Source organism: Watersipora subatra, chromosome 9 (genome assembly GCF_963576615.1).
Source record: "Watersipora subatra chromosome 9, tzWatSuba1.1, whole genome shotgun sequence".
Classification (NCBI taxonomy): Eukaryota; Metazoa; Bryozoa; class Gymnolaemata; order Cheilostomatida; family Watersiporidae; genus Watersipora; species Watersipora subatra.
The window spans coordinates 63264620-63278228 of record NC_088716.1 but is presented as its reverse complement, the minus strand read 5'-3'; the positions used below and the strand labels follow the sequence as shown (position 1 = coordinate 63278228).

The following is a 13609-nucleotide window of genomic DNA, read 5'->3' as shown; positions in this document are numbered from 1 at the left end:
GTAGAGGTAGAGAGAATAGAGGTAGTGAGAGTAGAGGTAGTGAGAGTAGAGGTAGTGAGAGTAGAGGTAGTGAGAATAGAGGTAGTGAAAGTAGAGGTAGTGAGACTAGAGGTAGTGAGACTAGAGGTAGTGAGAGCAGAGGTAGTGAGATTAGAGGTATCCTGTGGCTGTTTACTAACAATATTATAGGTTAAAACTGCTATATCTTACTCTCCATGTTTGTTTAATGATACTGATATTTGTGTATTGTCTTTTGGAGTTTTCTGTTTATTTGAATTGCTCTATTCTTTAATCACTCTATTCTCCGTTGAATGGATAGTTGGTTATGGATTTACATATTAAATTTTAACATTTCATTTCTCAGTAAAATGTCCAGCATATAAATATAAAAAGCCATGCATGCATATTCATTGCCTATATTGCTTTGGCCCTCCATGCGCATATCTATGTGTATGAAATGAGTGTTACGCTATGCATAGTAGGAAACAGCCGGTTTAAACTCAAAGTATTTGCATTACAGTCAGGGTTGGGCAGAATCGTCTCCTCAAGTTTTCAAATTTGCCAATCAGAAATTTGTAGCATATACAGAAAATGCTACGCCTATTACTAAAAGGCTCAACGCAAATAATTAAAATGGTGGAGAAGGCCTTTCTTATTTCAAAAAAAAAGAAAATGGCTGCCTATCGCAGTCTTCGATAAAATCACTAAACAAACTCAGTGTAGATTAAACTATTGAATGGACATGAATCAATGTTTTGATTCTATAGAAACCAATTACACTGAGAATGTATCTTTACAGGAAATCATAGTAGTTTTTTGTAAATGAAAAGCAACCTATACAGCCATATAGAGACAGAATGCATTGAGTAGACTTAGCTAATGATCTTTTTCAAATGTATCGAAATACAGTAGAGGCTCTTATAATGTAAATAATCCATTTGGGCACGTTTACGTTGCAGGGGGTCTTTATACAAACAGTAAAATATATGAAAAGCTAATGTAATTGCCTAATCTATTCCAAGATCTTTCCAAACTCACACTTTGGCCGTTAAAAAAGGTAAAAAATTAGACTCAACTTTTTAGTTTATTGGCATTATAACTGTAGTATTATTGACTTGTATCAACAATTATCATAACTGTAGTATTATTGACTTGTATCAACAATTATCATAACTGTAGTATTATTGACTTGTATCAACAATTATCATAACTGTAGTATTATTGACTTGTATCAACAATTATCATAACTGTAGTATTATTGACTTGTATCAACAACTATTATAACTGTAGTATTATTGACTTGTATCAACAATTATTATAACTGTAGTATTATTGACTTGTATCAACAATTATCATAACTGTAGTATTATTGACTTGTATCAACAATTATCATAACTGTAGTATTATTGACTTGTATCAACAATTATCATAACTGTAGTATTATTGACTTGTATCAACAATTATCATAACTGTAGTATTATTGGCTTGTATCAACAATTATCATAACTGTAGTATTATTGACTTGTATTAACAATTATCATAACTGTAGTATTATTGACTTGTATCAACAATTATCATAACTGTAGTATTATTGACTTGTATCAACAATTATCATAACTGTAGTATTATTGACTTGTATCAACAATTATCATAACTGTAGTATTATTGACTTGTATCAACAATTATCATAACTGTAGTATTATTGACTTGTATCAACAATTATCATAACTGTAGTATTATTGACTTGTATCAACAATTATCATAACTGTAGTATTATTGACTTGTATCAACAACTATTATAACTGTAGTATTATTGACTTGTATCAACAATTATTATAACTGTAGTATTATTGACTTGTATCAACAATTATCATAACTGTAGTATTATTGACTTGTATCAACAATTATCATAACTGTAGTATTATTGACTTGTATCAACAATTATCATAACTGTAGTATTATTGGCTTGTATCAACAATTATCATAACTGTAGTATTATTGACTTGTATTAACAATTATCATAACTGTAGTATTATTGACTTGTATCAACAATTATCATAACTGTAGTATTATTGACTTGTATCAACAATTATCATAACTGTAGTATTATTGACTTGTATCAACAATTATCATAACTGTAGTATTATTGACTTGTATCAACAATTATCATAACTGTAGTATTATTGACTTGTATCAACAATTATCATAACTGTAGTATTATTGACTTGTATCAACAATTATCATAACTGTAGTATTATTGACTTGTATCAACAACTATTATAACTGTAGTATTATTGACTTGTATCAACAATTATTATAACTGTAGTATTATTGACTTGTATCAACAATTATCATAACTGTAGTATTATTGACTTGTATCAACAATTATCATAACTGTAGTATTATTGACTTGTATCAACAATTATCATAACTGTAGTATTATTGGCTTGTATCAACAATTATCATAACTGTAGTATTATTGACTTGTATTAACAATTATCATAACTGTAGTATTATTGACTTGTATCAACAATTATCATAACTGTAGTATTATTGACTTGTATCAACAATTATCATAACTGTAGTATTATTGGCTTGTATCAACAATTATCATAACTGTAGTATTATTGGCTTGTATCAACAATTATCGTAACTGTAGTATTATTGGCTTGTATCAACAATTATCATAACTGTAGTATTATTGACTTGTATTAACAATTATCATAACTGTAGTATTATTGACTTATATCAACAATTATCATAACTGTAGTATTATTGACTTGTATCAACAATTATCATAACTGTAGTATTATTGGCTTGTATCAACAATTATCATAACTGTAGTATTATTGGCTTGTATCAACAATTATCGTAACTGTAGTATTATTGGCTTGTATCAACAATTATCATAACTGTAGTATTATTGACTTGTATTAACAATTATCATAACTGTAGTATTATTGACTTATATCAACAATTATCATAACTGTAGTATTATTGACTTGTATCAACAATTATCATAACTGTAGTATTATTGACTTGTATCAACAATTATCATAACTGTAGTATTATTGGCTTGTATCAACAATTATCATAACTGTAGTATTATTGACTTGTATTAACAATTATCATAACTGTAGTATTATTGACTTGTATCAACAATTATCATAACTGTAGTATTATTGACTTGTATCAACAATTATCATAACTGTAGTATTATTGGCTTGTATCAACAATTATCATAACTGTAGTATTATTGACTTGTATCAACAATTATCATAACTGTAGTATTATTGACTTGTATCAACAATTATTATAACTGTAGTATTATTGGCTTGTATCAACAATTATCATAACTGTAGTATTATTGACTTGTATTAACAATTATCATAACTGCAGTATTATTGACTTATATCAACAATTATCATAACTGTAGTATTATTGACTTGTATCAACAATTATCATAACTGTAGTATTATTGACTTGTATCAACAATTATCATAACTGTAGTATTATTGGCTTGTATCAACAATTATCATAACTGTAGTATTATTGACTTGTATCAACAACTGTTCAGTAACTGTAGTATTATTGACTTGTATCAACAACTGTACAGTAACTGTAGTATTATTGACTTGTATCAACAATTATTACAACTGTAGTATTATTGGCTTGTATCAACAATTATCATAACTGTAGTATTATTGACTTGTATTAACAATTATCATAACTGTAGTATTATTGACTTATATCAACAATTATCATAACTGTAGTATTATTGACTTGTATCAACAATTATCATAACTGTAGTATTATTGACTTGTATCAACAATTATCATAACTGTAGTATTATTGGCTTGTATCAACAATTATCATAACTGTAGTATTATTGACTTGTATCAACAACTGTTCAGTAACTGTAGTATTATTGACTTGTATCAACAACTGTACAGTAACTGTAGTATTATTGACTTGTATCAACAACTGTTCAGTAACTGTAGTATTATTGACTTGTATCAACAACTGTACAGTAACTGTAGTATTATTGACTTGTATCAACAACTGTTCAGTAACTGTAGTATTATTGACTTGTATCAACAACTGTACAGTAACTGTAGTATTATTGACTTGTATCAACAACTGTTCAGTAACTGTAGTATTACTGACTTGTATCAACAACTGTACAGTAACTGTAGTATTACTGACTTGTATCAACAACTGTACAGTAACTGTAGTATTATTGACTTGTATCAACAACTGTTCAGTAACTGTAGTATTATTGACTTGTATCAACAACTGTACAGTAACTGTAGTATTATTGACTTGTATCAACAACTGTACAGTAACTGTAGTATTACTGACTTGTATCAACAACTGTACAGTAACTGTAGTATTATTGACTTGTATCAACAACTGTTCAGTAACTGTAGTATTATTGACTTGTATCAACAACTGTTCAGTAACTGTAGTATTATTGACTTGTATCAACAACTGTTCAGTAACTGTAGTATTATTGACTTGTATCAACAACTGTACAGTAACTGTAGTATTACTGACTTGTATCAACAACTGTACAGTAACTGTAGTATTATTGACTTGTATCAACAACTGTTCAGTAACTGTAGTATTATTGACTTGTATCAACAACTGTACAGTAACTGTAGTATTATTGACTTGTATCAACAACTGTTCAGTAACTGTAGTATTATTGACTTGTATCAACAACTGTACAGTAACTGTAGTATTATTGACTTGTATTAACAATTATCATAACTGTAGTATTATTGACTTGTATCAACAATTATTATAACTGTAGTATTACTGACTTGTATCAACAATTATCATAACTGTAGTATTATTGACTTGTATCAACAATTATCATAACTGTAGTATTATTGACTTGTATCAACAATTATCATAGCTGTAGTATTACTGACTTGTATCAACAATTATTATAACTGTAGTATTATTGACTTGTATCAACAATTATCATAACTGTAGTATTATTGACTTGTATCAACAATTATCATAACTGTAGTATTATTGACTTGTATCAACAATTATCATAACTGTAGTATTATTGACTTGTATCAACAATTATCATAGCTGTAGTATTACTGACTTGTATCAACAATTATTATAACTGTAGTATTATTGACTTGTATCAACAATTATCATAACTGTAGTATTATTGACTTGTATCAACAATTATCATAGCTGTAGTATTACTGACTTGTATCAACAATTATTATAACTGTAGTATTATTGACTTGTATCAACAATTATCATAGCTGTAGTATTACTGACTTGTATCAACAATTATTATAACTGTAGTATTATTGACTTGTATCAACAACTGTTCAGTAACTGTAGTATTATTGACTTGTATCAACAACTGTACAGTAACTGTAGTATTATTGACTTGTATCAACAACTGTTCAGTAACTGTAGTATTATTGACTTGTATCAACAACTGTACAGTAACTGTAGTATTATTGACTTGTATTAACAATTATCATAACTGTAGTATTATTGACTTGTATCAACAATTATTATAACTGTAGTATTACTGACTTGTATCAACAATTATCATAACTGTAGTATTATTGACTTGTATCAACAATTATCATAACTGTAGTATTATTGACTTGTATCAACAATTATCATAGCTGTAGTATTACTGACTTGTATCAACAATTATTATAACTGTAGTATTATTGACTTGTATCAACAATTATCATAACTGTAGTATTATTGACTTGTATCAACAATTATCATAACTGTAGTATTATTGACTTGTATCAACAATTATCATAACTGTAGTATTATTGACTTGTATCAACAATTATCATAGCTGTAGTATTACTGACTTGTATCAACAATTATTATAACTGTAGTATTATTGACTTGTATCAACAATTATCATAACTGTAGTATTATTGACTTGTATCAACAATTATCATAGCTGTAGTATTACTGACTTGTATCAACAATTATTATAACTGTAGTATTATTGACTTGTATCAACAATTATCATAGCTGTAGTATTACTGACTTGTATCAACAATTATTATAACTGTAGTATTATTGGCTTGTATCAACAATTATCATAACTGTAGTATTATTGACTTGTATCACCAACTGTACAGTAACTGTAGTATTATTGACTTGTATCAACAATTATCATAACTGTAGTATTACTGACTTGTATCAACAACTTTTATCCTTTTTCTTATCACTTTCACTCAGTTTAAGTCCATGATTGAGGTAACTTTACAATAAAAAAAAGGGAGTGCACGCCTCCAACATCAATATACAACGATTTGTTCAACTTTTTTTAAAAAGAAAAAAACAAGGTCTATTCTGCAAAGCAAAAATTATAAAAGATACTTTATACGTTTTCAATAAAGCAAAACAAAAATGTATTTTTGATATACCGGTAATAAGATCGGTGCCTATCTGTCCTTCCATCTATTCATCTCCATGATTCAAGGTTAGGATAAAACTTAGCTTTTGACGAGACTCCAACTTGTGACATTCAGTTTAGTAGACAACCTATCATCTGCACCAATTGATCACCTTTAGGTATTCATGATTAATTGTGTAGCTACTTCTTATCTGTGCTTTATCTTGACACCTGACAATCTCTCACAGCACACACTCTGAACTACCAGGGCAGTAGTATATATAATAAAGATACCTGCATATGTCATTTCTTTTTACAAATGCGACAAGAGAGGAAGTAATACTTTCAGAGCTAACTATGGGAATATCGTTATTAAGAGCACTAGCATCGACTTGCTAATTTGAGAACTAGCATCGACTTGACACTTTGCATCATATGGAATTCTTCATATAGTACAAAGCACAATCCTTACATAAATTCTTTACGTTATGTGAAATTTATGCTATAGGTTTGTGTTATAGAAGCTTCTATTGTAGGTAATTCACAGACCTGTGAAGTTTACTACTGATTATCGCTAAAATTAAATGTATGTTTGCTCATTGTAAAGACTACTACAGTCAACCATTTGCTAGTACTGGACACGCTTACAAGCACAATAAAAGGAAAAAATGGTCACACGTATATCATAGTTTTTACAATAGAAACACTTTTTAAGAAACAATATAAACTAGAAATTCCCCTGTCATACAGCCCACGACCAAAGTGATGATAGAAAAAGAAAGGGAACTGTAAAACGGGCCATTTTGAAAAAAACTCTGGCCGTTTTTGAACGATAGTTTCAATGGCAGAGAGGTACAATTAGTATTTGAGTAATTTTTTTATTTTGTAAATAAAGAACCTATTATTTCTTACAGTTACTGCCTATTGAAAACTTCAGATAATAATCCAATTCAGAAATACACAAAAAATAAAGGGGTGGCCAAAGTTACCCCACAATCGGGGTAACTTTGGCCATCAATGAGTTTTCAGTATTAAGCCAAAGTTGACAGTTCATAGGGCAACTTTGGCCACTCAAAATGTCAGAAAGTAAGAAGCTAATAGTAACAACCTATTTTACAATGATAATTACAGGTAATCATTATAATAATAAGTTATAATTGTTATAATAATAGTTATGCAATGAAAAAAAGATTGACAATATAAAATTAATCAATTGAATTAATTACATTTTTATTTTAATAAAAAGAATTAAAGCGGCCAAAGTAACCCCAATCTACGGTACTGCCGGTTGAAAAATGCAATATTAGCAGTCAAATGGCACTGCAGCGCAATAGGAGAACTGCAATGGTAGCTGTAATGTACTGGGTGTTATTAAGTACAACAAACAGCAATAATGAAAGGAAAAGATTATATGTTTATATCTCTCCCCTGCAATAGGAGAAATGCAATATTAGAAGTAAAATGGCAAGCTGCTGTGTAATATACACAGGCTGGGGGGGCTGTATATCATCGGTCATAGCAACCAACATCAAGAAGTTGTAATATTTATCTAGAGTTCTGTATTTATATCTAAAAAATTATGCTGAATTTGAAAATCTAAACAGATTTTAGCTGGTTGTCATAGAAATACATGTATATCTATAAGAAAATGTAGGCCTATTACTTAATTTTGCAGATATTAAAAACGACTTGGCAGTACCGCGATATTGGGCACAGCCGCAGTATCATCAACAAAATCTTTAGAAAAATAATAACAGTAACATATTGCACACCATCGGTCACTATATACTTCGATCTTGTAAATTCTAATGAATATTCTTATAATTAAATCTTATAATAATCCTATAAAACCGAATAACTATTCTTATAATTAAATATTGTAGGGTTGGCTTGATATATATCGCTTGATATATCTCATCGATATTATCGCCGATAGATATGATATTTTTGGGTCAAAAAAATCGATATTTATGATATTTTTGAAAAATATCCATTTTATCATTCCGTTTTCACCTTACAACTATTGCTAACAGTCTAAAAATGCTAAATAACACCTAAAATCATCAAATACTTGCATAGGGGCCTACTAGGCTTACCCAACACAGATAAACAAAGACAGCCAGACCAAGGAGGTGACATTGGCTAGACCAATTAATGAGTGTTTGAGTTGAGAAGAGTTTTTCAAATCTAAATTGTATTCCTTCATCCCAGTACTATCTCCCTAACCTGATTATCTCATCTCATGTTAAACTGTTATATTTTATTGCCTTAGTGGAAGACCAGCCCGCTGAAAACCCTTTGAACTTCCTAATCCATAATTTTGAATTGAACAATCTGACACTCAGAAACAGAATTGTAAGCACATTACACTGACTCACTGAGATGACAGAGTAACTCATCTCATCATTTTCTGCAAAAATCTTCTAATGAATAGCTTCAAAGAATTCTGGTTCAGTATAAACCTATAAATAGGATGATATAGCTCTGACTGCTGTTGAGTGTGTGTTTTCATCATGTGGACTGGTTCACAGCAAGTTGAGAAATTGTCTCGGTGTGGTGAAGGCTGGCAAGCTGGTGTTTGTTTACAAATACCTAAACTAGACAAGAGTAGGACATTAGAACATGCTTGGACTATCATATCGTGTATTTACTATAATTTGCACTATTTTGTTTGCACTTTGCATTCATGTCATGATTTCCAATCCAATGTTTGGCGAACATTTTCATATTTATGAAAATTATTATACTAGGCCTACAATAAATCAAGTGTTTGGTATTAAATATTGCTGACTGGTCCCATACAACCTATAAAATACGTCAATCATAATGTAAACACCATACAAGTTCAACCTAGCTTCAAATTTTTTTCAAAAATGTCATTTGTTTCAAAAATATCATAAATATCAATAAATATCAAAAATATCAATAAATATCATGATATATATATCAGTGATATGATATTTTTTAAAATATTGATATTTTTGCCAACGCTGAAATATTGCAACAATCTTATAAGAATTGTTAGAAAAATATCATCATCATTTCCTTTACTTTCACTGCTTTGGACATCAATTGGAATACCAAAGAATTCATTATAAGTGTCCAAAATGTCAAAGTCCGGTAGAATCGGCAAAAAAGAAACGATTACTTTGCAGTACTTCTACCTTTATTACAAAAACCTTAGGCAATTGGACAATGCCATAGACTGGTGAAATGTGCACGATTTTTTCGTGAAATGCGCACAGCTTAATGGTTCTAATCTCTGTCGCAGAGCTTTATCGGTGTTTCGTTGGCCGGTCTTAATTTTGATTAAAAAGGTTTGTCAGGTTTTAATGGCGATTTTAGGCCAAATTAATCTGTCTAGTTACATGTATGTATTATCCGATCAGATGGGTAAGTTTTAGGATATTGTCGAGAATTTTCAATGACTTGGTAACATATTTAAATAGGTTTATATGTGTTTTGTATCGTTATTATACTTAAACGACTCCATACAAAAATGAATAAATTTGTTGATGGGATTATTGTACAAGGGTTTGGTTACGGCCGTTGACGGATAATTTTTCGGGAGTTGTGTGCGCATATGCATTTATCATAAAGCTCTCAGACAATCGCTTCGCTCGTGTTTGGTCGTGGGATAACTTAATTATGTATCAGCTCTATCTATTGGGAAGTTTAGCGCACCAATCAGCATTTCTTTGCAGCGCTAGCAGGCCTACCTTCCTATTTCCATCTTACTCTGGCGCGTAAATGTTGCACGCTCCCTTCTACTAATCAGTTGTAACGCAGAGACAGACGCACCAGTGATCTGGAGAGCATCGATGAGTGACAAAGTATCACACAACAATGTCACTGAATCTCTAGAAAAGTGAATATCTACAGTCTTTGACTATGGCCAATCAACACCCATCGAGGGGGGAAACTCATAAAATATGCTTTTAAAAAGCTCTAGAATATTCTAAACCATCCTACTTATCTGTTATATTTGATCAAGTGTATACTAGTCACTATGTCTTTGTTATACAAAACTTGAGGTGAACGTATCAATGCTTCTGTAACATACAGGAGTATCTCTATACTCAAATTATTAGGCCCAATCGCAATGAGTTATCAATAATTGAACAAGTTATCAATAAGTATTAATAAATCATCAATAAGTATTAATAAGTCATCAATAAGTATTAATACATCATCAATAAGTATTAATAAATCATCAATAAGTATTAATAAGTCATCAATAAGTATTAATAAGTTATCAATAAGTATTAATAAGTCATCAATAAGTATTAATAAGTCATCAATAAGTATTAATAAGTCATCAATAAGTATTAATAAGTCATCAATAAGTATTAATAAGTCATCAATAAGTATTAATAAGTCATCAATAAGTATTAATAAGTCATCAATAAGTATTAATAAGTCATCAATAAGTATTAATAAGTTATCAATAAGTATTAATAAGTCATCAATAAGTATTAATAAGTTATCAATAAGTATTAATAAGTTATCAATAAGTTATTGAAATAAGTTATGAAGTAAAACTTCATAACTTACTTCAATGTCCTCCAACACCAAGTTACGGACCCCAATAAAGTCTTGGCAACTTAATTAGCCAACTGTTACTAATGTGGAGCCAACTGTTACTAATGTGGAGCCAACTGTTACTAATGTGGAGCCAACTGTTACTAATGTGGAGCATTATGGGTAGTCGTTGCTAAGAAGATAAAACAGTAAACAGAATGTTAACAATCAGTAGTGCTATCCTTCAACTCTTTTCTCTCTAAATGTGACTTTGAGCCTTGAGCTTGTTTTCTTTTTAAAAGCATTAACCTTTGAACTAGAAAGTAAATGAGAACTACCCTATTTACGAACATTCGTGTTACGAACAACAGCGGATACAAACGGTGTTGTATGTATGTATCCATTTAATGTACAGTCCATTTAATGCACCCTCAAGATACGATTATAATCAGTTCTACTTCTGGCATCGTATGGTGAAAATATTGTATGGAGGGGTATAGAAACCATAGTAATTATGTAATGCAAGTACATTAATAAGTTTTTATTGTACGCAATTATGTTATACAAGTAGTGTGCATATTAAGAATTAGTAACAAAATAGTATGTTTACCTTAGTAACTATAGTTACCTACAGTAACTTTAGTGTATTTAGTGTATTTATTGGTTATGATCTGCATAAAAATGTAACGTTGCAATGTGCTATGTACAATAGAAAGTTCCTACCTTCAAGATAGACGTACATATAACATAAACTTTGAATTTACTTTAAATAAGTTTAGCTTACTAAACACACACGTAAAGCTGAGTTTTAGTATGTTTTTATAACTATTTTACTGAATGTCAATTTTTTATCACTAAAATTTTATCACCCATTAGTATCTGGCTTCGTTTTCCATATAATTTTAGCCGATCTCAATAAAACTTTTTTCAACCTAATCTGGCAAGAAAGCCCCAACGATGCTGTTTTCATAGTGAAGTGGACTTTTGTTAGCAGGTTAAGGGAATTTGTCTGACCAGTGACCTTCTGTTTGAAGAGATCACAACTCCAACTCCGTTAATGGTTTTAAAAGGTAAATATTACTGTTTCACGCAAAACAATTCCTCAACTGGGAGAAATTGGTCATCATGTCTCTTTCAGGCATTGTGAAAATTTTTTCAGCAAACAGCACTTTGGCGTCTCTATTATTTTGACGTACGCAAAAGGCACACCGACTGCCAAATTTGAACTCGGGCGAAAATTTTGTTGAATTCGTATGGTAAAATAAGATTCGTATTGTGAGATGAAAAATCACCATGTTCCACTTCGTAAGGTGAAAAGATCGTATATCAGGGTAATCGTATCCTGAGGGTGCACTGTATTTGCATTCATTATTCAATATGGTTGGTGGAAGCAGAAGGCTTCTAGTGATAGTGGAAGTGTGAAAAGAGGCAAGCCTTTCATTTGAAACGAAAGTGGCAATAATAAAGAAGGTTAATACTGGTGCAAATATGGTGAGGTTTGCATGGGCATGTAACATGAACCGTTTGTTGTTGGTACGATTTACAAACAGAAAGACCATATCATAGAGTATGTAAAAGGTGCAGTGCTGTTGCAATTCCTGATCATTAGCAAGAAAAGAGGGAAAGTCTTAGAAGAAATAGAGAAACTTCTCAGAAAAAGTGTTCTTTAAATGCAGTACAAACCAATATAGGTTACTTATACAAGCCTTAAACATACTTATATCAAACATACATTCTGTACAAAATAACGTACTGAGACAACTTACGAAACAATTCGCTTAACGAACGGCCATTCGGAATATATCTCATTCGTAAGTTGGGGAGAGTTTGTACATCATTTTCATCAGTAATATATATATATATATAGTACTTTATTGGCAATAATTTCATTTTACAAATAAAAATGTTTTTCAAATTAGGCCATACAATAGTAAAACAAAAACTAAAAAAGGAAAAAAGCAATAGTTAGCTACAGTTTAGTAACAGTTTTCTAACAGGGTGCAATGTGCATAATCACGTTGAAATATGTTACTGTTTCATAATGGTTAATAAGGTTGGAACCAATCATTCCAATGAATTCCTTGAAAGACATCGATCTATGTATGGATTCACTCTCTCACCTCCACCACTCTCAAGCCTAGGTTACCAAGGCTATTTATATGCTATAAATACAGTCGTTATACCAGCACTCACTTGCGCCGGGGTGAATAGTCAGGGGAGGAAGGTATGATGAACATCTCCGAATTGCCAGTCGTATCTGCAACAGGCCACTGTTCCACTTTTTCAGGTGTTCGAGGAATAAAACAATCAGAATCGAGGCTGTCACTGTCAGCAGCTGGAGAGGCAGCGCTCAAGGCACTGCGGGCAGTCACTCGGTCAGCATCACCATTGGCTGGCAAACTTCTGAACGGGTTTCTCCCTCGCACTGTTTAATGCCGGTAAAGAGTTATTCATAGATAAATACTGCAGAGTTGTCCAACTATTGCAGTGTTAGAGACATTAGTAATGCTAAAACTGCAAATACAAGACAGTACAGCAAATACAAAAGCATTGGAATCATTATTTCCGCTGTTTCCAAGGCTGAGAGATGAAATGGGGAAATGTAAGGTTTCAACATTTCACTCCAGGTGAAATGTTGAAACCTTACATAATCAGTTCAGGCTAATGACATCCCTGATGACA

General features: G+C 30.8%; 1 protein-coding gene across 1 annotated transcript in view; it reads right to left on the bottom strand.

Annotated features, from left to right (window-relative positions):
- The window catches only part of LOC137404330 (protein downstream neighbor of Son-like), a 28919-nt gene that overhangs the window by 10975 nt on the left and 4335 nt on the right, over positions 1–13609 (bottom strand). Inside the window, exon 4 of the mRNA XM_068090522.1 lies at positions 13121–13352. Coding sequence (XP_067946623.1) covers positions 13121–13352 — 232 coding nt within the window. The remainder of the gene's footprint in view (positions 1–13120; positions 13353–13609) is intronic.